The sequence below is a fragment of the Choloepus didactylus genome, chromosome 4 (assembly GCF_015220235.1).
Source record: "Choloepus didactylus isolate mChoDid1 chromosome 4, mChoDid1.pri, whole genome shotgun sequence".
NCBI classification, from domain to species: Eukaryota; Metazoa; Chordata; class Mammalia; order Pilosa; family Megalonychidae; genus Choloepus; species Choloepus didactylus.
This window is the reverse complement of record NC_051310.1, coordinates 36,199,178-36,225,392: the sequence shown is the minus strand read 5'-3', so window position 1 is coordinate 36,225,392 and position 26,215 is coordinate 36,199,178. Positions and strand designations below refer to the sequence as shown.

The 26,215-nt window shown below is 37.2% G+C and overlaps 2 protein-coding genes across 10 annotated transcripts in view; one reads left to right on the top strand and one right to left on the bottom strand.

Moving 5' to 3' along the window:
• Window positions 1-23,237, top strand: part of ZNF410 (zinc finger protein 410) — a 64,656-nt gene extending 41,419 nt beyond the window's left edge. For 3 of the 5 annotated variants that reach the window (XM_037832322.1, XM_037832318.1, XM_037832317.1), the window contains exons 9-12: window positions 11,669-11,794; window positions 12,544-12,681; window positions 14,103-14,230; window positions 22,673-23,237. In XM_037832322.1, coding sequence (XP_037688250.1) covers window positions 11,669-11,794; window positions 12,544-12,681; window positions 14,103-14,230; window positions 22,673-22,711 — 431 coding nt within the window. In that variant the 3' untranslated portion in view covers window positions 22,712-23,237. The remainder of the gene's footprint in view (window positions 1-11,668; window positions 11,795-12,543; window positions 12,682-14,102; window positions 14,231-22,672) is intronic. The other 2 variants (XM_037832321.1, XM_037832319.1) reach the window with 1 other exon arrangement.
• FAM161B (FAM161 centrosomal protein B) overlaps window positions 12,886-26,215 on the bottom strand; it is a 31,139-nt gene continuing 17,809 nt past the window's right edge. For 2 of the 5 annotated variants that reach the window (XR_005216287.1, XM_037832316.1), the window contains one exon: window positions 12,886-14,307. Coding sequence is in view for 3 of the 5 variants with exons in the window: in XM_037832316.1 (XP_037688244.1) it covers window positions 14,250-14,307 (58 nt within the window). In the remaining 2 variants the exon portion in view is untranslated. Of the gene's footprint in view, window positions 14,798-23,786; window positions 24,895-26,215 lie in introns of those variants that run through there. The other 3 variants (XM_037832314.1, XM_037832315.1, XR_005216288.1) reach the window with 3 other exon arrangements.

The window sequence follows — 26,215 nt, the reverse complement described above, 5'->3', positions numbered from 1 at the left end:
TTTGGCAAGGATACATCATAAGTGTATCATTTTGTATCATCAGGAGGCACACAGTGCTTGGTTTCCAAAATTGAACAGTGGGTTCAGGTGGTGACAACTTGATCCCTCCACTATAAGTTTCTCTATCATTTCTTTTACCTTAACAGTTTCACCCCTGGATGATGCTTGAATCAGTTATTTCATTAGGGATTGAAATGTTGGTTTTTCTAATTCTAATTCTGTGAAATGGGACTCTTCTCCAAAAACTAGGGCTATTTTATAATTTGTGCAGGAAAGGCAGGATAAATGTATAATTCTCTTAAATAATAGTAATATTATTTACTAATAAATAGTCTGCAGAATTAAGTTTAGGAATTTTTTTTGCACCTATATTTGTTCTTAGAATATTTCTATTAAGGATATACAAAGTATTATGTCTAAATATTCTTTGAATAACTGGATTTTTGGATGACTGTGGCACCAACCTGATACATTTCATTTATTTCACTTTCTTTTTCAGATGTTGTTTTTTTTTTTGTTTATTTAATTTTATTCTTTTTGATATTTAAAGTCAAACTAGGTATATTCAAAGTTTTCCCTCTATTTCTGTCACTTCACCCTTTTCCCTTCCCTTCCCTTATAGGTAACTGGTTTTTATTTCTATTTAGTTTATTTTCCATTGTTTCTTTTTGTAAATATAAACAAATGCAGATCATTTTTTATATTTCTTTCCATTACTCTTTTCCCCATACATTTTTAAATTGAGATACAGTGTACATGCCATCAAATTTACCCCTTTACAGAAGTGTACAGTTCAGTGGTTTATAGTATATTCACAGATTTGTCCAACTATTACCACTAATTCCAGAACGTTTTCATCACCCTAGAAAGAAACCACATACCCCTTAGCAGTCACTCTCCATTCTTCCCTGTGACCAGCACCTGGCAAGCACTAATCTACTTTCTATCTCTATGGATTTGCTCATTCTGAACACGTCATATGAATGCGATCACACAATATATGGCCTTTTGTGATTGCTTCTTTCATTTAGCACAGGTTTTTCAAGGTTTATCCACATAGTAGCTGTGTCAGTACTTCATTTCTTTTTTTAATGCAATTTTATTGAGATATATTCACATAACATACAGTCCTTTAGAGTGTACAGTCAGTTGTTCATAGTTGTGCATCGATCATCACAGTCAATCTTTGAACATTTTTCATTACCTCCAAAAGTAAAATAAAAATTAGGATAAAAAAGAATATCAAAAACATTCCATTCCCCTCTTCCACACATTGTTCGTTTACTTTTTTTCACACTCATTCATTGTTTTTTTTAACTTTATCAAAAAATTAAAAATACAATAAAAAACATTTCAAACAAAACCAAAACAACAGAGTAAGAAAAAACAAATAATCTAAAATAACTACATTGCTTCCAGTATGTTCCTACCCTACCCCAAGAAAATAGACAGACTATAACCCAACAAAGGAATAAGAAAAACAAAGAACCTTAAAGAACTACATTTCTGCGAACTTGTTCCTACTGTACCCCCCAGAAATTAACAAACCATAGTCATTCCTGAGCATTCCCAGAACATTAATTTACCTTCCATAACGTACCTGTTCTTATTAGATTATCATTTCCCTTTCACTATTTGCTGTCTGTCGCTAGGACCTCTACTTTCTACAATATAAACCATTTATTTTACATTTTTCAAAGTGTGTACACTAGTGGTAGCATACAATATTTCTCTTTTTTGTGCCTGGCTTATTTCACTCAGCATTATGTCTTCACGGTTCATCCATGTTGTCATCTGTTTCACGACATTGTTCCTTCTTACTGCCACATAGTGTTCCATCATGTATATACACCACATTTTGCTTATCCACGCATCTGTTGAAGGACATTTGGGTTGTATCCATCTCTTGGCAATTGTGAATAATGATGCTATGAACATTGGCGTGCAGATATCTGTTCGTTTCACTGCTTTCAGATCTTCCGGGTGTATACCGAGAAGTTCAGTTGCTGGATCAAAGGGTACTGTATATAGTTTTCTAAGGAACTGCCAGACTGACTTCCAGAGTAGCTGAACCATTATATAGTCCCACCAACAATGAATATGAGTTCCAATTTCTCCACATCCCCTCCAACATTTGTAGTTTCCTGTTTGTTTAATGGCAGCCATTCTAATTGGTGTGAGATGGTATCTCATTGTGGTCTTAATTTGCATCTCCCTAATAGCTAGTGAAGCTGAACATTTTTTCATGTGTTTTTTGGCCATTTGTATTTCCCCTTCAGAGAACCATCTGTTCATATCTTTTGCCCATTTTATAATTGGGCTGTCTGTACTACTGTTGTTGAGTTGTAGGATTTCTTTATATATGCAAGATATCAGTCTTTTGTCAGATACATGATTTCTAAATATTTTTTCCCATTGAGTTGGCTGCCTCTTCACCTTTTTGACAAATTTCTTTGAGGTACAGAAACTTCTAAGCTTGAGGAGTTCGCATTTATCTATTTTTTTCTTTTGTTGCTTGTGCTTTGGGTGTAAGGTCTAGGAAGTGACATCCTAATACAAAGTTTGAAGATGTTTCCCTACATTATCTTCTAGGAGTTTTATGGTACTGTCTCTTATGTTGAGGTCTTTCACCCATTTTTGAGTTAATTTTGTGTAGGGTGTGAAGTAGGGGTCCTCTTTGATTCTTTTGGATATGGGTATCTAGCTCTCCCAGCTCCATTTGTTGAAGAGACTGTTATGTCCCAGTTCAGTGGTTTTGGGGACCTTATCAAAGATCAGTTGACTGTAGATCTGGGGGTCTGTCTCCAAATTCTCAGTTTGATTCTGTTGATCAATATGTCTGTCTTTGCGCCAGTACCATGCTGTTTTGACTACTGTGGCTTTATAATAAGCTTCAAAGTCAGGGAGTGTAAGTCCTCCTGCTTCGTTTTTCTTTTTTAGAATGTTTTTAGCAATTAGAAGCATCTTCCCCCTCCAGATAGATTTGATAACTAGCTTTTCCAAGTCTGCAAAGCAGGTTGTTGAAATTTTGATTGGGATTGCATTGAATCTGTAGATGAGTTAGGGTAAAATTAACATCTTAATGATATATAGACTTCCTATCCATGAACAAGGAATATTTTTCCATCTTTTTAGGTTCCCTTCTATTTCTTTTAGTAAACTTACGTAGTTTTCTATGTATAGGTCTTTTACATCTTTGGTTAAGTTTATTCCTAGGTACTTGATTTTTTTTAGTTGCTGTTGAAAATGGTATCTTTTTCTTGAGTGTCCCTTCAGTTAGGTCATTTCTAGTGTGTAGGAACATTACTGACTTATGTGCATTAATCTAGTATCCCGCTACTTTGCTAAATTTATTAGCTCAAGTAGCTGTGTCATCGATTTCTCAGATATAAGATCATGTCATCTGCAAATAATGACAGTTTTACTTCTTCCTTTCCAATTTGGATGCCTTTTATTTCTTTGTCTTGTCAGATTGCTCTGGCTAGCACTTCTAGCACAATGTTGAAAAACAGTGGTGACAGTGGGCATCCTTGTCTCGTTCCTGATCTTAGAGGAAGGGCTTTCGGTCTCTCGCCATTGAGTGCTATGCTGGTTGTGGGTTTTTCATATATGCCCTTTGTCATATTGAGGCAGTTTCCTTCAATTTCTACCTTTTGAGGTATTTTTATCAAAAAAAGATGCTGGATTTTGTCGAATGCTTTTTCAGCATCTATTGAGATGATCATTTGATTTCCCCTTTTTGATTTGTTAATGTGTTGCATTGCATTGATTGATTTTCTTATGTTGAACTGTCCTTGCATGCCTGGAATGAACCCCACTTCGTCCTGATGTATGATTTTTTTAATGTGTCTTTGGATTCGATTTGCAAGTTTTTGTTGAGAATTTTTGCATCTCTGTTCATTGGGGAGATTGGCCTGTAGTTTTCCTTTCCTGTAGCATCTTTGCCTGATTTTGGTATTAGATTGATGTTTCCTTCATAAGATGAGTTAGGTAGTGTTCCATTTTCTTCAATGTTTTGAAAGAGTTTATGATTGATGTCAGTTAAAGCCATATGGACCACACTCCCCTTTGTGTCTAGTTTATGGATGGATGAGTGGAAAAATGGGGGAAGAAAAAAAAAAGGCACCCAGTATTCTTTTTTACTTTAATTGTTCCTTTTTACTTTAATTTTTATTCATATTATTTTTGTGTGTGTAATGAAAATGTCAAAAATTAATTTTGGTGATGAATGCACAACTATATAATGGTACTGTAAACAACTGAATGTACACTTTGTTTTGTATGACTGCATGGTATGTGAATATATCTCAATAAAAAAAAAAAGATTGATGTTAGTTCTTTTTGGAAAGTTTGGTAGAATTCCCCTGTGAAGCCATCTGTCCCTGGGCATTTATTTGTGGGAAGCTTTTTGATGACTGACTGGATCTCTTTGCTTGTGATTGGTTGACTGAGGTCTTTTCTTTCTTCTCTGGTCAGTCTAGGTTGTACATATGTTTCCAGGAAATTATCAATTTCCTCTGCATTTTCCAGTTTGTTGGCATACAGTTGTTCATAGTATACTCTTATAATTTTTTAAATTTCTTCAGGATCTGCAGTAACATTGCCTCTCTCATTTATTATTTTGTTTATTTGGGTCTTCTATCTTTTTGATTTTGTCAGTCTAGCCAGGGGCTTGTCAATTTTGTTGATCTTCTCAGAGAACCAACTTTTGGTGTTGTTTATTCTCTCTATTGTTTTTTGTTCTCTATGTCATTTATTTCTGCTTTAATCCTTGTTATTTCTTTTCTTCTACTTGGTTTAGGATTAGTTTGCTGTTCATTTTCTAGCTTCTTCAGTTGTTCCATTAGTTCTTTGATTAGAGCTCTTTCTTCCTTTTTAATGTATCCATTTAGAGCTATAAATTTCCCCCTCAATACCGCCTTTGCTGCATCCCGTAAGTTTTGATATGTTGTTTTCTCATTTTCATTTGTCTATATATATTTAGCAGTTTCTCTTGCTATTTCTTCTTTAATCCACTGATTGTTTAGGAGTGTGTTGTTTAACCTCCAGATATTTGTGAATTTTCTCAGATTCTGTTGGCTATTGACTTCTTTTTTTTTTTTTTTTTTTGGCTATTGGCTTCTAATTGTATTCCCATGTGGTCAGAGAATGTGCTTTGAATAATTTCAATCTTTTTAAATTTATTGAGGCTTGTTTTATGTCCCAGCATATGATCTATTCTGGAGAAAGTTCCAGGAGCACTAGAGAAGAATGTGTATCCTGGTGATTTGGGGTATAATGTTCTATATATGTCTGTTAATTCAAATTCATTTATCAGATTGTTTAGGTTTTCAGTTTCCGTATTGGTCCTCTGTCTAGTTGATCTATCTTTAGGAGAGAGTGATGTATTCAAGTCTCCCACAATTATTGTGGAAACTGCTTCTTTCAGTTTTGCCAATGTTTGTCTCATTTATTTTGGGGCATCTTGATTAGGTGCATAGACATTTATGATTGTTATTTCTTGTTGAATTGCCCATTTTATTAGTATATAGTGTCCTTTGTCTCTTATAACATGCTTACATTTAAAGTCTGTTTCATCTGAGATTAATATGGCTACTTCAGCTTTCTTTTGGCTGCAGCTTGCATAGAATATTTTTTCCATCCTTTCACTTTCAATTTCTTTGTGTTCCAGTATCTGAGTCTCTTGTAAGCAACATATTGATGTTTCATAGTTTTTAATCCATTCTGCCAATCTATATCTTTTAATTGGGGAATTTAATCCATTCACATTCAGTGTCATTACTGTGAAGGATTTCTTGAATCAGCATCCTATCCTTTGGTTTATGTTTGTGAGATATATTTTTCCCCTCTCTTTATTTGTTTTAATGTACCCTTACTTCATCTCGTTAGTTCTGAACTCTTCTCCATCTCTCTCTCTCTTTCTCTCTCTGTCTCTCTCTTTTCTTTGTTTCCTTGCCGGTAGGGTTCCTTTTAGTATCTCCAGTAGGGCAGGTCTCTTGTTAGCAAATTCTCTCAGCATTTGTTTGTCTGTGAAGATTTCAAGCTCTCCCTCAAATATGAAGGAGAGCTTTGCTGGATAAAGAATTCTTGGTTGGCAGTTTTTCTCTTTCAGAATTTTAAATATGCTGTACCACTGCCTTCTCACCTCCATGGTGGTTGCTAAGTAGTCACTGCTTAGTCTTATGTTGTTTCCCTTGTATGTGGTGAATTGCTTCTCTTGCTCCTTGAAGAACTTGCTCCTTCTCTTCAGCATTTGACAATCTGATTAGAATGTGTCTTGGAGTGGGTTTATTTAGATGTATTCTGTTTGGAGTTCGTTGGGCGTCTATGATTTGTGTATTTATGTTGTTTAGAAGGGTTGAGAAGTTTTCCCCAACAATTTCTTTGAATACTCTTCCTAGACCTTTACTGTTTTCTTCCGCTTCTGGAACACCAATGATTCTTATATTTGTGTGCTGTATGTTGTCCATCATCTCCCTGCGATCCATTTTTATTTTTTTGATTTTTTTCTCCATTCCTTCTTTTATACTTTAACTTTCCATTCTGCACCCTTCGAGTCCAGTCATTCTTTCCTCAGCTTCCTCTAATCTAGTACTGTGTGTATCTAGAATCTTTAATTTGATCAGCAGTTTCTTTTATTTCCATAAGATTATTAATTTTTTTATTTACTCTTGCAAATTTTTCTTTATGCTCTTCTAGGGTCTTCTTTATGTCCTTTATATCCTGTGCCATGATGTTGTTGTTTGTGATTACTTCTTTGATTAATTGCTCCAAGTACTGTGTCTCCTCTGATTATTTGATTTGGGAGTTTGGGTTTGGGTTATACATATGTTCTGGTTTCTTCATATGCTTTCAAATTTTCTGTTGTTTTTGGCCTCTTGGCATTTGCTTATCTTGACAGGGTTCTTTTAGGATATGCAGGCTTATTTGAACAATTATCTATAATCTGTCAGAGCTATAGCTTGGTGGAGTGCACTTTCTCTGTCTTATCAGCAGATGGCGCCCCGATTCACCTATTACCCTCAAGCCAGTTGTCCCCAACTTTGTCTGTGCGGCGAGTGGGGGTCCGAATCTTGTGGAGGTCCAATCAGTGCACCAAATTTCTGTGTGTAGTTGGTGTAGCCAGCCCTGAAGGTGGGGGTTGTGCACTGTGCAATTAGGGAGGGAAGGTGGCTTAATACTCAAATCTCCCACCCGTTCCTGGAAACTTAAAACTGTTGCACAAGCCCAACCCTTCGCCTCAGATTCCCACAGTCTCTGTCTGCTGTGGGCCAACAAGTCCCTGGGATTGGTGTAGGGCCCTTGGGACTTCTGCACGGGACCCCACCACTAAGCCATGCCCTCTGTGGGCCTCGCAGAGGGAAGACTGCGCAACGTCACAGGGAAGCATAATCCCCAAGGGAAGCTCTGAGCCGTCTGAGAATATGGCTGTACGGGGCACGGTAATTTCCCCCTTCTGTGGTCGTCTACCTTCCTAGCTCTGGGACAATTAGGTGCAGTTGTGCTAAGGGCTATCGTCCATGCCAGATACTGAGGCGGGTGCCCGGGGCGTGGAAGGCATTCCCCACTGCGCTTGACTACAGGGCTCTAGATGCTGGATCTGCAGCTGCTTTTGGGGTTTGTTTGTTTGTTTTTTTGGTTTGGGTTTTTTTTTTTTTTTTTTTACGTTTTATTTTGAAATAAATTCAAAGTTATAGGAACAGTTGCAAAAACAATACAAACCCCATACACAGAACTCCAGCATTCCCTGACTCCCCCTGCCGATACCCCGATCCACTAATTTTAACATGTTGTCACACTGCTATTTCTTTCCCTCCCTCTCTCCCTATCTATCGTCCGTCATCTATTGCTCTGTCTTCTGAATGTATGACAGCTAGCTGCACACATCCTTGAACAAACACTACAATTCACATATACACTTCCCATGAGCAAGAACATTCTTTTATGCAATCCCATTAAGCGCAGCTAAGAAGTACAAGAGATTCAACAATGATACAATGCTTACATTCTATATTTCCTTTTCCTTATGTCCCTTTGAGCCTCCTGTCCTCCATGCTCAGATCACATCCAGGGTCATCCTTGGCATTCAGTTGTCATCTATTTAGACTGTATTTTTTTTTTTTTTCTCAATTGTGGAAACATATATACAGCCTAAATCTTCCCATTCCACCCCCTCCCTAGCATTCCATTAGTGGGATTAATCACATTTAGAATGTTGTAATGCTATCACCTTCCCACCATCCATTACTAGAAATTTCCCTTCACTTCAAACAGCAACCCTACACTCATTTCTTAACTCCCCATTGCCCCTTCCCCCATTTCTCTTAATCCATACTCTACTTTTCATCTCTATGGTCATATTCTCTGATAATTTCTTTGTGTTTACTATGGGGCTCAAAATTAAACTCTTAAATCCATAACAATCTTGTTTTTCTTTGATACCAACTTGATTTCAATAGGACACATAAAGTATGTACCTATACTCCTGCATTCTCTGACCTTTATATAGTTCTTGTCAAAAATTACATATTTTACATTGAGTTCAAAAGCACTGATTTGTCATTAAGAGTTTGTGTATTTTATATCATGTAGGAAGTAAATAGTGGAGTTACAATTCAAAAATTATTGACTTCTATTTGTATTCCATTGTGGTCAGAGATTGTGCTTTGAATATGTTCAATTGTTTTTTTTTTTTGTTTTTTTTTTTTTAATTTATTGAGGCTTGTTTTATGTCCCAGCATATGGTCCATTCTGGAGAAAGATCCGTGATCACTAGAGAAAAGTGAGTGTCCTGGTAATTTGGGATGTAAGGTTCTATAGATGTCTGTTAAAATTCTCTTTATCTCTTTCTCCTTTCTTTGTTTCTCTGTGGGTAGGGCTCCCTTTAGTATCTGAAGTAGGGCAGGTCTTTTATTGGCAAAGTCTCTCAGCATTTGTTTGTCTGTGAAAAATTTAAGCTGTCCCTCAAATTTGGAGAGTTTTGCTGAATAAAGTATTTTTGGATGGAAACTTTTCTCTCTCAGAGTTTTAAATATGTCATGCCACTGCCTTCTCACCTCCATGGTGGCCGCTGAGTAGTCACAACTTAGTCTTATGTTGTTTCCTTTGTATGTGGTGAATTGCTTTTCTCTTGCTGCTTTCAGAACTTGCTCCTTCTCTTCAGTATTTGACAGTCTGATCAGAATATGTCTTGGAGTGGGTTTATTTGGATTTATTCTATTTGGAGTTCACTGGGCATTTATGCTTTGTATATTTATGTTGTGTAGAAGGTTTGGGAAGTTTTCCCCAACAATTTCTTTGAATAGTCTTTCTAGACCTTTACCCTTCTCTTCCCCTTCTGGGACACCAATGAGTCTTAAGTTTGGACGTTTTATTTTATCTATCATATCCCTGAGATCCTTTTCGATTTTTGCAACTTTTTTCTCCATTCTTTCTTTTGTTCTTTCATTTTCTGTTCTGTGGACCTCTAGGACACTGAGTTGTTGTTCAGCTTCCTCTAACCTTGTATTATGAGTATCCAGAGTCTTTTTAATTTGGCCAAAAATTTCTTTTATTTCCATAAGATCTTCTATTTTTTTATTAAATCTTGCAATTTCTTCTTTATGCTCTTCTAGGGTCTTCTTTATGTCCCTTTTATCCTGCTCCATGGTCTTCTTCATGTCTTTTATATCCTGTGCCATGTTTTTGTTCCTCAATTGTAATTGTTTGATTAATTGTGCCAAGTACTGTGTCTCTTCTGATATTTTGATTTGGGTGTTTGGGATCGGGTTCTCCATATCGTCTGGTTTTATCATATGCATTAAGATTTTCTGTTGTTTTTGGCCTCTTGGCATTTGCTTTGCTTAAAGGGTTCTTTCAAGTTGTAAAAAAAAAAAAAAATACCAATCTAATTTTTCAGAAATACAAGTTGGTGGTGTACACTTTCTCCAGCTAACCAGCAGATGGCATCTGCGAATTACCTATACCCCTCAAGTCAGTTCTCCCCAACTCTGTCTCTGTGGTGCGTGGAGAAATGATTTTTGTGGGGTTCAGTTGGTGAATTCACTTTGGGTTTGTTGTTGGAGCTGTCCGCCCTGAATGTGGGGCGTGTGTCTGGGTGGTTAGGCAGGCAGGGCAGCTTTAATATTCAAACCTCCTAGGTGTTCCCGGAGATTCAAGGCTGTTCCAAGAGTCTAAGCCTTCATTTCTGTTTTGCCCCAGGTTTTCTGTCGTTGACCCACAAACCACTGGCATTGATCCCTGGGTTTTATGAGCAGGCCCCCTTCTCAGCTGTGATCTTCCAGGACCTCTGCTGAGGGAAGGCTGTGCTGCGTCACAAGTGTGCGTTGTCCCTCAAGGGAAGCCCCGGGCTGCCAGGCCGTGCAGGGGCGCTCTCTGCCTGATGCAAAGATTAGCCTATAATTCTTGACTGGTGTAAGTTCTGAATGAAAGGCAGATAGTAGAGCTGGGCCCCACCCCTTTCATCCTAGTAGGTGTGATTCCCTTTCTTTCTTACATAAAAGTAGCATAAATGTCTATGCTTTTTTTTAAAACCTAACAATATAGCTTGGAATCATTCCATATCAGCATAATTGAAATTTTCCTCATTCCTCTTTATAGCTGCATGGTATCCCACATTTATATTTCAGTTTTATTCATTCAGTCTTCTGTGACGAATGTTTGGGTTGTTTTCAGTCTTTAGCTAATTTTAAGTACTGCTATAGTGAACAATCTTGTGCATAGATTATTTCACATTTTGCTATTGATAAAAGAGCAAATGCATCTGTAATTTTTCTAGATATTGCCAGATTCCCTGCCACAGGGGTTGTAGTATTTTGCATTCCATTCAGCATGAAGATTGTTACACAGTGTTTCTATTAATTGTGACTTGGTTCCCAATATTTACAAATTAGATTCCACTTAAATCTCCTCTTTGCTATTTTCTCTTTAAAAAAAAAATCACAAAAATCAGGGCATCTGGCATTGCTAGGCCTAAATTCACACATGCCAGCAACTGGCTAGAACTGAATAAAGCTCCCCCTTTTTGGGGAGGGTACTCCAAGTTACTACAGCCCGCATCTGGTCATTTCACTTACTTATGCTACGTCAGGCCCTTGGGCATGCATTTTGACCTCCGCTCTAAGTATCTGTATAGGTAGAATGGAGATTGAGAATTTTGGGCTTGAGGACATAGAGGACACTTGAAATCGTTGTGTTAGAAAAACCACCAGTATGGATGTTGAAGATTCTGAGAATGGTGATAGGTATTTCCTATACCTGTAAGAGGATATTATGTACTGAGGATTGGAATCCATGAGGAAGGTACTTGTACTAGAGGGCCATGGAATACTGTATTTGAAAAGAAAAGTAAATTAATATTCTGTGTGGCTGGTACGATCCTATACCAAAGAGGTTGTTTTGTGAAGGCAACAATGCAGTGGGTCTGGAAAGGGTTGGAAACTGAGAGGAAAGAATGTGCTAGGCCCTTCCTGGAATATTCTTCCTGCCTTCTACCATGTACTGAAGATTGAGGAACTGGGGGAAGGTGGGGAATGGGAGAAGGAGCACCGTCTTGTATTTAGTTAACATTCTCTAGGCCTCTCCGTCTAGGTCTTGAGTACATTCTCTTGCTGTCAGGAATGTGCCTCATCTTTTTGGCTCCCCTGTCTTAACATGATCCCTGTTTCAGGAGAGAAGCCTCATCAGTGCCAAGTCTGTGGGAAGACCTTCTCTCAGAGTGGGAGCAGGAATGTGCACATGAGAAAGCATCACTTGCAGCTAGGAGCAGCTGGGAGTCAAGAGCAGGAGCAGACTGGTGAGAAGAGCGGGCATAGTGGAGGGCTCTGTCTTCTAGGTTCAAAGAGCCAATTAACTGGCCTGTGTGGTTATTTGGTAATTTTCTGGTTCTATTTAGGATAGAGAGACCTGGTCTCATTTGGTGGTTCTGAAAACAGTAGAATCACTTACAAGCTTTTAAACATATATATTCCTGTTGCTCATTCCCCTCCCCCCAAACAAAACAAAACAATCTAATAAGTGAGATTATTTGGAAGTAAGATCTCAGAATCTGTAGTTTTAAAAGTTCCCCCTAGTGAGTAGCTGATGGTAATTAATTGAGTGCTAATCTGTTAATTAGCATTTGAGTATTACTGTGATAAAGATTTCTATATAACTAAAGTTTAAGCATTTTTTTACTTCTCAATCATGATTTTCCCTAACTTAAATTTGATAACTTTTTAATTCTTTTTCCTTTTCCATGTCTTTCCTTAATTAATTATTTCATTCCAAATACTCCTTTCTGAGGATCCACCCATCCTATTTCATATGCTTTTTCTTCAGGTGCTGATCACAGGCAAAAATATTTACCCTAAGGCTCAACCCTTCCCCTCTAGTTTTATTCTTTTTTCTCCAAAGGAGGTGAAATAGGAGGTATCATCCAAGATACAGGAGGTTAACTTCTAGTTCTATAGAAGGCCAGCTTCCTTGCGAAGGAAAACAAGGACCAGGCACAGCCTTGAAAGAGGTTGACTGCTGTATGTCTCTCACATCCTATTCTCTGTGCAGCTGAGCCACTAATGGGCAGTAGTTTGCTTGAAGAGGCTTCAGTACCCAGTAAAAACCTCGTGTCTATGAATTCCCAGCCCAGCCTTGGTGGAGAATCCTTGAATCTACCAAATACCAATTCTGTCCTGGGAGTTGATGGTAAGACTTTCGACTTGCCTTTATTTAGGAATAATGGTCTGCAACTAGGGCCAATGAGTGGGTGTTTCCAAAACAGTAGATTTAATTAGTTTCATTTCTTGCGAGTAGCTGTGGCATTTGAGTGGCATTTGTGTTCTTTATCTCTGGGATGGATAAGGTGAATCATTAAAAAAAAATTGTCATTGAAATGATGTAACAAAAGAAAAAAATTAAAAATTTTTAATTATCCATAATTCTAACATCCTCGACCAATTATTTTTATCTTTCCTATTGCAGTTATGGAAGAATTTAACTTTTAAAACATTTAAACAGAAAATGACCAGGTTTTACAGAGATGATATAAAGCAATTTCTTAAATCCTTTGAAAGCCATATCTTCTGGAGGAAAGAAAGGGTTCTCTAGGAAACAGTTGTTCTTCACTGGTATAGAAATTGCACCCAAGTTATATAGGTCAGGCCCTCTTTTCTGAAAAATTTAACAGGTGAGGTCAGCATGTATGTATTCAGTGCCTACCATGTACCTGGTACCATGGGAAATATAAAAGTAGAAGAAAGGGACTTCAAAATCTGGTTGAGAAGACAACTTATATATGGGAAGCAACATTAAGTAAATAGTATATAAGCAAACAAATTATATGGTATAGTTTGGATGATCAGTATGAACAAAAAAGCCCCTAGAAGAAACTTTGAATTTTTTCAAGGGATAAGTGTTACGTAGTATATTGTTTTAAGATTTTTTTGGTGATCCTACTAACAAACATATGATAAGTCTAAGATCCTATGTTTTTCTTACCCTTGTCCTACTAAGTGAAAACGTTTGTGTAACTTCTCCATAGAGCCTACAAGGCCCAGTGTGTGCTGCCACAATGAGCCTCCTCTGTTTCTGATAACTAGTGGATAATTAAAGCATGAGCCGTGGAAATTGCCTGGAGCTAGTTTACCAGCCCTGAAGAAGAAAGTCTCAAGGGAGGAAGGGTCACTGAGTAGGAACTTTGGAGCCAGATTTAACTTAGCTTCTTACTCTGCTTATATTGCAATATTTATATCCTTGGTGAATGTTTTAAGGGTTGGCTCTGGTTCCCTGATCTGCCTGCCTGGGCAGCTTTTGCCCTGTTTCATATGCAATTTTAATCTAGGTAACAATGCTAAAGCCATATTACTCTTAAATTGGTATGTAAAAAATTGGTCAACTCTTCTATCAAGATTTCTTGCATTTTCTACCTCCCTTTCTCCCTTGCCACTTTTTTAACGCTCTGCATCACTGATAATGATTATCGGACAGAAATTAATTTGGAAGACATCAAAAAAGGAATATGGAATTCAATTTTTCAGGGAGTAATTTTTAGAGTTCTTAATGAGAGGCTTGATGAAGCAGGTAGATCTATGGATTCATTTTTCATTCATTGTTCTGTTGTTTCACAGAGGTGCTTGCAGAAGGATCCCCTCGTCCCCTGTCTTCAGTGCCTGATGTGACACATCACTTGGTGACCATGCAGTCAGGGAGGCAGTCATATGAGGTTTCTGTCTTAACTGCAGTAAATCCACAGGAGGTAAAACTGTCTCTTGCCCTTACTTAGGTTCTGTGGAGACCAATGTGGAAAGTAGTTGGGAATCTATTTTAGAGGATCTGAAAAGAAAAAAAAATTATCTAATTTCCATTTCCTGTAAACTTTTGTTAAAATATCTTACTTTAAGGTAAGCCTGAGTCTAGCTCTGAAAGGAGCCTGAGTGTTAGGGGTCTCCTGCATTAGGAGATTTAGTCAATCAGAGCTGGGATTTTCAGCCTTAAAGATCCTTTGTATACATTTGTTACTGAATGATATCTGTTCCCAATGTTGTTTGCTTCACTATGAGATGACAATGCTCATGGGGATGCTTTTATAAAGAAAGTGACATCTAGGGACAAAGTGGTCCCTGGTCAAAAAAGGTAGTGACAGAATCATTTAAAATAATCATTGTTCAGTCTGTCAGGGTCATATGTCTGAGGAATAGTAGGCTTAATCAACTGGGCATATAGGAATGTGTTCATTTGTTTGTTGATTGAGTAACCATCATCTAAACCAAAGAGGGATTTTAGATTGATTCCAGGCACCCGCAACTCTTCTGTGGTCTTGGTTCTGACATAGAAAACAAAACGAAAAACAGTCAGGTTTCTAGAATCTGAGGATATTTTGGTTGCTTTTTGACATACAGTAGTGTCATGGAAGTGGATGACTTCATCACAAGTTCATTTCATATGTACAGCTTTTGCCAAAACTTATGGTAGCCTAGATCCCTTGAGCATTACAGTATCTTTCATAGTCCTTTCCCATCTTTGTCCCCTTTCATTATAAACTTGATACCACAGTAAGCTGTTATAGCATTCAAATAATGCTACATTCTATTTTGAATATTCTCAATCTGTAATATTCTTGGGGTTATCCAGAACCACGGGGACATGCATGTTAATGCTTCTGCCAGGACCTTTCCCTGTATTCAGCATTGTGGCCCATTGTCTAAGCCTTGCTTGTGTGAAAGTGAAAGTTTTTGCTATTGGTTTCATTGGTTCTTTCCTAGGACACTTTCTCATGGTTACAGCTTTGGAACTAATTACTATGACTCACCTGTGGAGGCTTCTGCTTCCTCCTCTGTTTTTACTCTTTTATTTATCTATTTTTACATTTTTATTATGGAAGGTTTCAAAGAGTACAGTGAGAGAGAAAATAGTATAATGAACCCCATGTACCTATCACCCAATTTCAACAATTAACTTTCTACTGTTCTTGTTTTATCTCTTCCCTCTGACTTTTTGTGTTTTTGTTTTTGCTATTTTGTTTCTGCTGGAGTATTTTAAAGCAAATCTCAGACATATTTCATCTGAAAGTATTTTAGTATATACCTCTAAAAGAGAAGGATTTTTTTCATAACTATAATATCTTTACTATACTAAAAAAATTAATATTTTTTTGATATCCTCTAATACTTATGTCTCCCCCCCACCCCAACTTGAAAATTTCTTTTTGTGATTGGTGTGTTTGACTCAGGATTCAGACAAGTCTCTTCACTGAATTCAGTTAGTATAGTGTTTATTTTAAATCTCTTAATCTGTAACAGTCCTCCTCCTCTTTTTTTTTCAGGATAATTTTCTATTTAAGGAATTGGGTTATTTGTCCTACAGAATTTCCTACATTCTGGTTTTGACTGATTAACTCCTTTCTTGTTCAGTTTACTTCTCTATCCACCAGATTTCCTAAAACCTGATAGTTACATTTAGAGGTTTGATTAGATTCATGTTTGTTTTTTTTTCCCCCTTGAAAAGAATACTTTATAGGTGATGTTCTTTCTTCCTACTATATACCATCGGGGGGCACATGCTATTTGGTTGTTCTCCTCTTATTGATCTTAATATTGATCAACTTTATTTAAAAGTTTTAGCAGCCATTACCGATCATGGCCTAGATCTGTTTTTTTCATTAGAGCTTTCAGAATGGTGCTATCCTAGTTCTCTTATTTCCTCTACTTTTGTTAACTGTGATTCTTCTACAAAAGAAGTATTTGCTCTCATCAGATATTGGGTTGTCCTGAAATACTGTTCAGGAAAAGCATCTCCTTCTCTTTTAACCTAGAACAAATTATTATCCTGACAAACCAATTCACAGCACTCAACCTTTTCTTATTTATATTTGAAAGCTTGGAGCTTTTCTTTACTCCCTTTTTACTGAAGCACTCCAAAGTACCCTAAATAAATGCCAGATGCATAAAAACAATAATTTATTTATTATGTACCTACTATGTTTGAGGCACTTTTCTGGATGCTTGTTTTACAATAGTAAGCAAAACAATCTCTGTCTCATAGAGCTTACAGTCAAAGATAGGATGTCTACCTTTTATAGCTCTATAACATGTGAGTGGTGCCCCTGGAGTTGTGCTCTGTAGAGAGGTTAGAGTAGGAAAGTGACAGATCAATAAATTGGCAATTTTCGTGTGGTGGAATAAGTGCCAGTCTTGGTGGAGGTCAGGGAATATGTTTTAGAGTTTAAGTTGAGACCTGAGTAGCAATCATTTTGATGGAGAAGAGGGAGAGATTGGAATAGATAATAGACCAAAGGGCAATAATATGTACAGACGCAAACGGTGAGAGAGAGCAGGGCATATCTGTGGAACCACAAAGGGTTGAGTATCATGGGACATAGAATGGAGAGATGGGCATGAAATAGAGAAATGAGAGCTGGAAAGATAAGCAGGCACCCTTTTTATTTTTTTTTAATGCAATTTCATTGATATATATTCACATCCCATATAATCCATCTAAAGTATACAATCTATACTGTGGCACACAGTATCATCATATAGTTGTGCATTCATCTCCACAATCAATTTTAGAACATTTTCATTACTTCCCCCAAAAAATAATAAAAAAAGGAAAATAAATAAAAAAGAAAAAAGAATACCCAAAACATCCCATATCCCTTATCCCCCTCCACCGCCCATTATTTATATATATTTTTGTCTTTATTTTATTACTCATCTGCCCATATACTGGGTAAAGAATTGTTAGTCACAAGGTTTTCACAAGTACACAGTCACATGATAAAAGCTCTATAGTTATACAGTCATCATCAAGAATCAAGTCCTCCATATTGGCACCCTTTCTTGAAGGGACTTACATAATTTTTTTCCAGCGGTCACTGGAGAGCTACTCCATGGTTTTAAATGGGCATGACATGGTCAGATTTGTATATAGAGAAAGCTCAGTCAGTAATAATGAATTTATTCTCCTTGAACCTAGACACAAGGGTCTTGAAATTGGCTCCAGAGTGTCCATATCTAGGAGATGTCCACTCAGTCTCAGGCAGACATAATAATGCAAGCTGCATAAAATATAAAAGAAAACTCAGCCTTCACTCCAGGAGGACACTAAGGTCCAAAGGGCCTAAGAACCAAGTTCTGTAATGGAAACTCAAAATATTTAATGGAAAAATATTAACAACACATAGGGGGAAGCATTGCCCTTAGATGTAGAAAATTCCGCACATTCACTTTTCCTCATGGGTCCTTGTATAAGATAAAAACATACTTTGAGTCTCAATTATTTTTTTTTCCTTCACTATTGCCATTATTATCTTTCTCTTATCACAGGTATTTCCACTGTTCATCCCTTCCTTTTCCTTCTTAAGATAGGCTTATTACATCCTCCATTACCTTCTTTTTTTCAAGCTATAGGCCCCTTGAGGTTCTAGCCTTAGTCCTCATCTTTAGCTAAGGTCTTGGCACTAACTGGCCATTCTCCAGTGAGTGAAGAATGTTGATTCCTTAGGGATTATCAGATGCCAGAAAAAGTGAGGACTATTCAGAACCCTTAAAACAACATGTGCTCCATTATTGTGAGGATAATTAACAGTGTTGAATGGTGTGTGAATGTGGTGAAAAGGGGAAGTTTAGAGTCACCATATGTCACCAGAAGGAAAGTTGGAGGTTAAAACATGGGAATGTATAACAGTGAATCTTGTGGTGGACAATGTCCTTAATTAACTGTACAAATATTAAAAAGTTCTTTCATGAACTAGAACAAATGTACGACACTATTACATGGAGTTAATAATAGAGGGGTATATAGGAAAAAATGTACCTATTGCAAACTATGGACTATAGTTAACAGTAATATTTTAATACTCTTTCATCAACAGTAACAAATGGATTGCAGCAATACTATGGGTCAATAATAGGGTATGGGAGGATTTGGGTTTTCTTTTTTTTATTTTTATTTCTTTTCTGGAGTAATGAAAATGTTCTAAAATTGATCATGGGGTTGTGTGCACAACTATGTGATGATACTGTGAGCCAGTGATTGTATACTTCAGATGGTTTGTATGGTGTATGAACCTATCTCAATAAAACTGCATTTAAAAAAACAACCACAACAAAAACACGTGCTCTATTCCAATCTCTGTTTTTGGAGATCACCACGCATTGTAGATCAGACCAGTGAAATTCTACTAGTGTGCTTCTAATTGAACTCCTGTAAATATGCTCTAAAAATTAAAATAACCTATCAACTGTTGATATCAGAATACAACCAAATCAGGTATCACAAATTATCATGGAGAGAGATGTCACGAAGATGGAAGAGCAAGACGTACTAGGGTTCTGTTCCCCGACAGAATTTTTGCACAAGGAAAAACTGGCAGAACCATCTTTTTCAGAGCACTGAAAAAAGTTAAATGGTTGTAGTAACTGAGTGCTCAATCAAAAAAGACAAAATGGTAGAAAAGCTTCATGACACCTTTGCTGGTGTGGAGCCAGACCTGGTCCCTGGTACCTGGTCCCATCCTTGAAGGAGCAGAGTAACCTTTATGCGCATATTCTTGTTCCAGTTAGTTTGGTGGCTGCCTGAAGGATTGAACCAGGACTGTTATTTCTGTCTTCTGCATCCCAGAACTTGCTCATAAAGAGAAATGGCTTACGTGGCAGTTAAAACTTTATAAGAGAACAATCAAACCAGTTTCCTGGAGCCAAAGACTGCCATTTTTAACACATACAGTAGAGCATTCAGGACTAGGAAAAAACAGCAAATTTACTGGGATAAGAGGGGCATTCAAAAAGTATCTGTATAAATGGGGGAATTTCATAAGGCCAAATATTTATGCCCAGGAAAAGACATGCTAAGAAAAGACCAGAGAAGACCTTAAGCTTTCACTTCTGGGTGGTTCTTTAGGCTCATTTTAAGGAAGGCTAAACTCTAAAGGAGAGTTCTTAAATAGAGCCAATATGCAAAGACTTGGAGAGTTTTCTTTCATTTTTTTTTGTTTGTTTGTTTTTGGGTTTTGTTTATTTTGGTTAGTTCCTGGTATTCAAGAAAATCTTTGTCATAGTACTAGCTGGATACAAGCTTAAGGAGTAACCAGACTCCAGAGTTAACACATTAAAATATTGAAATGTCCTGTGAATAACAAAATTGCAAGACATACAAAGAAGCAGGAAACAATGGCTAATTCAAAAGAACAAAATAATGTACACAAAACCATCAAGGAGAAAGCCCGGACTTTGAAATACCGGAAAAAGACTTAACAGAATTCTCTTATATATACTCAAAGTGCTAAAGTAAAACATGGAAAAAAATAAAGAAAATCAGGAAAATGATACATGCCAAAATGAAAATTTCAGTAAAGAGCTAGAAATCATAAAAAAGAACCAAACAGATATACTGGAGCCAAAGACCACAATAATTCAAATTAAAGATTCCCTAGAGGGGTTTAACAGCAGACTGGACCTGGCAGAAGGAAGAATCAGTGAACTTGAAATTAGAACAACTGAAATTAACCAGTCTAAGGAGCAGAAAGAAAAAGGAATGAAAAAACAGTGAACAGAGTGTAAGAATTGTGGAACTGGGACATCATTGAGTGCACCAATACACACATTAGGGGAGTCCCAGAAGGAGATGAAAAAGAAAAAGGGGTAGAAAGAATTTGCAAAGAAATAATGGCTGAAAACTTCCCAGATTTAACAAAACACATCCAAGAATATACACATTCAAGAAGCTCAGTGAGCTGAAAACAGAATAAATTCAAAGAGATCCACATTGAGAGATTATAATCAAACTGTCGAGTGCCAAAGACAGAGAATCCTGAAAGCTGCAAGAGGGAAGCAATACATCATGTACAAGTGAACCTAAGTAACATTAAGTGTCGATTTCTCATCAGAAATCCTGAAGGCAAGAAGGCAATGGGATGACCTATTTAAAGGGCTGAAAGAAAATAATTGCCAGGCAAGAATTCTATATTCAGTGACACTGTCTTTTTAAAATGAGGGAGAATTTAAGGCATTTCCAGATAAACAAAAGCTGAGAGAGTTCACTACTAGATCAGCCCTAGAAGACAAAAATAAACAAAAAATGATAGAAGACACAACTAAAATCAGAAATGAAATAAGGAACATTACTACTCACAGAAATAAAAGTTCTATTATAAGAGGATACTGTGAATGGTTGTACGCCAACAAATTAGATAACCTAGATGAAATGGATAAATTCCTAGAAATGTGCAAAAGACCTACACTGACTCAAGAAGAAATAGAAGACCTTAACAAACCAGTAACAAGTAAAGAGATTGAATCAGTAATCAAAAACCTTCCAACAAAGAAAAGTCTAGGATCAGCTGGCTTCCTTGGTGAATCTTCCCAAACATTCCAAGAAGAATTAATACCAGTCCTGCTCAGAATCTTCCAAAAATTGAAGAGGAGGGAACACTTTCTCATTCTATGAGGCCAGCATCACCCTAATGCCAAAGCTTGATAAAGATATCCCAAGAGAAGAAAATTACAGACCCAAATCCCTTGTGAATATAGATACAAAAATTCTCAAGAAAATACTAGCAAACCAAATCCAATAGCACATTAAAAAGATTATATAGCACAAACAAGTGGGATATATCCCAGGAATGCAAGGGTAGTTCATAAGAAGATCAGAAACAGAAGGTTGTTTACAGTTTGCCAGGGCCAGGGGTAGGGTGTGGGAAAGACGAGTTAATGCTTAATGGATTCAGAGCTTCTCTTTGCTCTAATTGAACAGTTTTGGTAATGGATGATGGTGATAGTAGCACAATTTAGGGAATATAATTCCACTAAATTGTATACTTAAAAGTGATTACAGTTGGAAACATTTTGCTGTTTAATTTTTTGCACTATAAAAATTAAAGAAAGAAAAGAAACTACCATGGAAAATATATCAAAAACTACAAGTCAGCTCTGGTTCAAATGGTTCATATTGGACAGTTTCTGTTTTCCCCTCAGTATTGCTTGGTCTCCCAAGAATCAGAGAGAGAAGACTCATTCTGCAGGTCAAATACAAATCCAGGGTTTTTGTATTCTCCTGCCAACAAATGTAACCCCTTCAAGTTCACATTCTTGGACTCAAAGAACCAGTGTAAGTGATTTCCAGCTAGTTTTGATTGTATCTTATGACGTTTTCCAAGTAAAACCAAAGCAGAAAATAGAAATTATGAATTCTTTAACATTTTTCATAAAATGCCATTGCTGAGTTTGATTGCAAATGTCTAGATCATTGCAGAGATTACAAATAGTATTTCTATATCCCCATCATACAGCATCAAATGAAAAGTTTTGAAATTCAGCTTCATTCATGTAAATTACCTTCATCCAAATTAAGATCATTAATAAATCCTGAGTTGAGAGTTTAACCGATCAGATTTGTCTTTATAATTCCAGTTTTACTTCTGAATTTCACTGGATTTTCTGTTCTTTTCATAATAAAATGGAAACCAATTCCATCATTTATTGTATAAAATTCCATTTCAACAGAAGTTTTGGGTCTAGAATAGAATGTTAGTGTTACCTGCCATCCTGCTTTAGTCCCTCAGCCTTAACTCCCTTTGTCACAGGAAAGATATTTTAAGCTCTGGGAATCCCTGAATTTCTTATGAGTGGGTTCCAGCTCTCATATAGAACTCATATTGGGAACAGCCTACCTTTTCTGTTTCCTTCTCTTACTTGACCTTCAGCCTTTGCCTTGGCTGACAATGACTTAAGACATTTAGTCCCCCATTTCTGATTTCACCTGAAATTGATAGATTCCTTCATCACTGGCTTGTAAGTGACTATTGTTTTACTTCTTTCCTCAGAGTCTGAGGAACCATCTCTGACTTAGTGTCTTGGCTCTTGAGACTTAAAGTCAACAGCCTTCTCCCAAAAAACTATCCACTTCATCCTGTTATCTGGAAGGTCTTTGCAGTAACTGGAGTTGCTTTCACAAGACCACTCCCCATATAGAAGGAGTACTTAAGGGTCAATTGCATGAGTGTTATTCTGCTTTGTCAGACCACCTTACCACATCATTCACTGGTCTGTCTCCTAGATACCTGGTCGATTTGACCCATCTTGCCAGTGATTATAATAAAGAGTTGCTGGGTTCATGCATTGTTCAGGGCTTGTAAGTTGTATGAATTATTTTTCCTATAATTCAATCTTAACCTATTCTGGATTTTTAAAATCTTTTACAGTTACTAAATCAAGGAGACTTAACTGAAAGCCGTACATGATCATGGGTGTTGACTCCTGGAAGAGCAGCTCTGTCCAATTCCAGAGTGCATACTTAGTGGGAACAGGATGCTTAAGGCTCAAGATCTGCCAGAACCAAAATGAGGTCCTGCTTTTGCCTCTGGTCATCTTCCCTGGCATACAAGATGAATATAGGAAGACTTCTCTTCAAACTATCATCTGATCCAGAGAAGGAACAAAGCAATGAATGGGGTGAGCTAGGTAACTACCTAACCTCTCCCTCCCACTGCAAAATTTTGGGATGGACCTGTCCCAAAAGTGAATTTGGATTATGTGTTGGCCGAAGATTCTCGTTATGAGTTTTCATCCCAGACTCAGCTGTTTTTTCACATGGATGAACTGATTCCTACCACCAACCATAAAACTTCACCAGGAAGTTTTCAAGATGCCTTGTTGCTTTGGAGAAGGGAGTGATGTCAGTTCTGTTGTGACATTCTCCCTTTAGCAACCTGAGTAAGAGACTCTTCGCCACTGGGCTGCAAAAATAAATTACTTGAATCCCCCTTGGCTCAGGCTGATGTACTATCTTATCCTATACACCTCTACTTGGTCACTTTGCTTTCTTTGTTTATGGAACATATAGTAGCATGTTAAGAGGGTTTTCTTTTCTTAATTTAAAAATCACATGATTAAGAGCTTCAATTGTTTTCTCTTTAAATAAAACAGTTTCCTGGCTCCTTGTATTGAACAAAATTTGTCTTGTTAGAAAGGAGAGTAAGAAAATAGCTCATTCTTTCCCTTTTAGATAGGACACTGATTGACCCTTAGGAGTCCTGGGAAATACGACATGAGTGTCATCTCTAACTAGCAGTCCCAGATGGTAGTAATCGGAGTATTACTCTGTCACCACCAAAAATGATATTCCTGAGTCTGGAAAAATAGCAATGGCATAGATACTTTCTAATTTTTCCGGAAAGTGTAAAAAATGAGAAAGTTGCTTCTGTTAGAGTAGCCACTCTTGCCATCATCCTCTCTTTGTAGCTACTGGAAAAGGCTATGTACCTATTTTTGATGAGAAGAAAAGTATTCCAAAAATCACCTACTATTCAAAAATAATGGCTATTGGAGAAATTTTAAATTTATTTAAAATGAAGCTCATTCTGACACATACATAGACACACACACACACACACACCCATGAAGTGACACTCTAAACTGATAAAATAATTAACTGTTTTAAATAGAGTTCTTCATTAATGACATGCATAATTGTCCTGCACTATATAGATGGAATTCATGGCAATTACATGAATTTTTAACATTGAGCTTTTTATAGAAAGCAGTGGTTCTCAGCCAGGGACAAGTGTGCCCCCACCCCCACCCCCAGGACCTTTGGCAATGTTGGGAGACATTTTCAACATTTTTAGTTGTCACAACAACTAGGAGATGCTACTGGCATCTAATGGGTGGAACTCACGGAGGCTACTAAATTTCATGTAGTGCACAGGCCAACACTCCCCTCCCCCACAAATTATCCCATCCAAAATATCAGTAGTGCTGAGGTTGAGAAACCCTGTACTAGAAGTTGCAAATTTGTCCCCCATGGTCTAAATTGGATCCACAGGTGTATTTTGTTTTGTTTACACAGTATTCCCAAAGGATTTTTAAATTAATTGCCAGTATGTAAATTTCTGGCTTCAGTTGAAAACATGATTGATCTAGCAGTACGGGCCTATATTACAGAAGGATTTATACTTTCTAGTCTCCACTAACTCTTGTCTTACACCCAACCTATTTGACCTATTTAGGTTTCCTGCCTAGCCCCTGTAGGCATTTGGGCTTGTGCCCTCTTTTCTGAACCAATGCTCTTTTAAGTATGAGGCATAAAGCAAGAACCCTTAACTCTGGGTTATAATCCCTCCACCCTAAGCTTCTCTACTTTGATTTCCTGGAACCATTCCCTGTTATCTGCTACTCTTTTCCCATTTTCCAAGAGTAGACCTAATTCAGAAACCCAAGTTTTGTCTACCTTGACTCAACCCCAAGTTAACTGCTTAATATTCAAAAGCAGTAATGTCAAGTATACTGAATAAATCATTTGAGATTATCCAGTGATTCATAAAACAGCTCCTCCAGTTCTTTCTTGGGGATTGTAGGCTGTCCTAGAGATTCTTCTAAATCCTTCTGTGGATCTCTGATGCTGAGTTTCGTAGCTTCATGGATGCTACAGAATAAATTAAAAGCATTATGAAATTTAAAATTTTAAGTTAAAGCATTGTCACTTTTAAGAATGGTCTCAAATAGCATTTTCATTATTTTATATGGGGTGCCAATGCAAATTTATGGGCAACTGGGACAGGAATTAGGAGGGGCCATCAGGACTTAAAACAAACGAGAGTTTTAGAGATACCGTGCTTTTTGCCCTTTGAATTATAACAATATGAGTTATGGAGGAGGTGGAACTAATAAGTTACTTTTTTTTTTTTTTTTTTTTTTTTTTTTTTTTTTTTCTTTTATTTATTTTTTTTTTTTATCATCCTTTTATTGAGATATATTCACATACCACGCAGTCATACAAAACAAATTGTACTTTCGATTGTTTACAGTACCATTACATAGTTGTACATTCATCACCTAAATCAATCCCTGACACCTTCATTAGCACACACACAAAAATAACAAGAATAATAATTAGAGTGAAAAAAAGCAATTGAAGTAAAAAAGAACACTGGGTACCTTTGTCTGTTTGTTTGCTTCCCCTACTTTTCTACACATCGATCCATAAACTAGACAAAGTGGAGTTTGGTCCTTATGGCATTCCCAATCCCACTTTCACCCCTCATAAGCTACATTTTTATACAACTGTCTTCGAGATTCATGGGTTCTGGGTTGTAGTTTAATAGTTTCAGGTATCCACCACCAGCTACCCCAATTCTTTAGAACCTAAAAAAGGTTGTCTAAAGTGTGCGTAAGAGTGCCCACCAGAGTGATCTCTCGGCTCGTTTTGGAATCTCTCTGCCACTGAAGCTTATTTCATTTCCTTTCACATCCCCCTTTTGGTCAAGAAGATGTTCTCCATCCCACGATGCCGGGTCTACATTCCTCCCCGGGAGTCATATTCCACGTTGCCAGGGAGATTCACTTCCCTGGGTGTCTGATCCCACGTAGGGGGGAGGGCAGTGATTTCACCTTTCAAGTTGGCTTAGCCAGAGAGAGAGGGCCACATCTGAGCAACAAAGAGGCATTCAGGAGGAGACTCTTAGGCACAAATACAGGGAGGCCTAGCCTCTCCTTTGCAGCAACCGTCTTCCCAAGGGTAAAACTTATGGTAGAGGGCTCAACCCATCAAACCACCAGTCCCCTATGTCTGTGGTCATGTTAGCAACCATGGAGGTGGGGTAGGCAAATACCCCTGCATTCTCCACAGGCTCCTCAAGGGGGCAATACAAATTTTTTTTTTTTTTTCCTTTTTTTTCTTTTTTCTTTTTTTTTTTTTTAACTTTCCCTTCTTTTTTCAAATCAACTGTATGAAAAAAAAAGTTAAA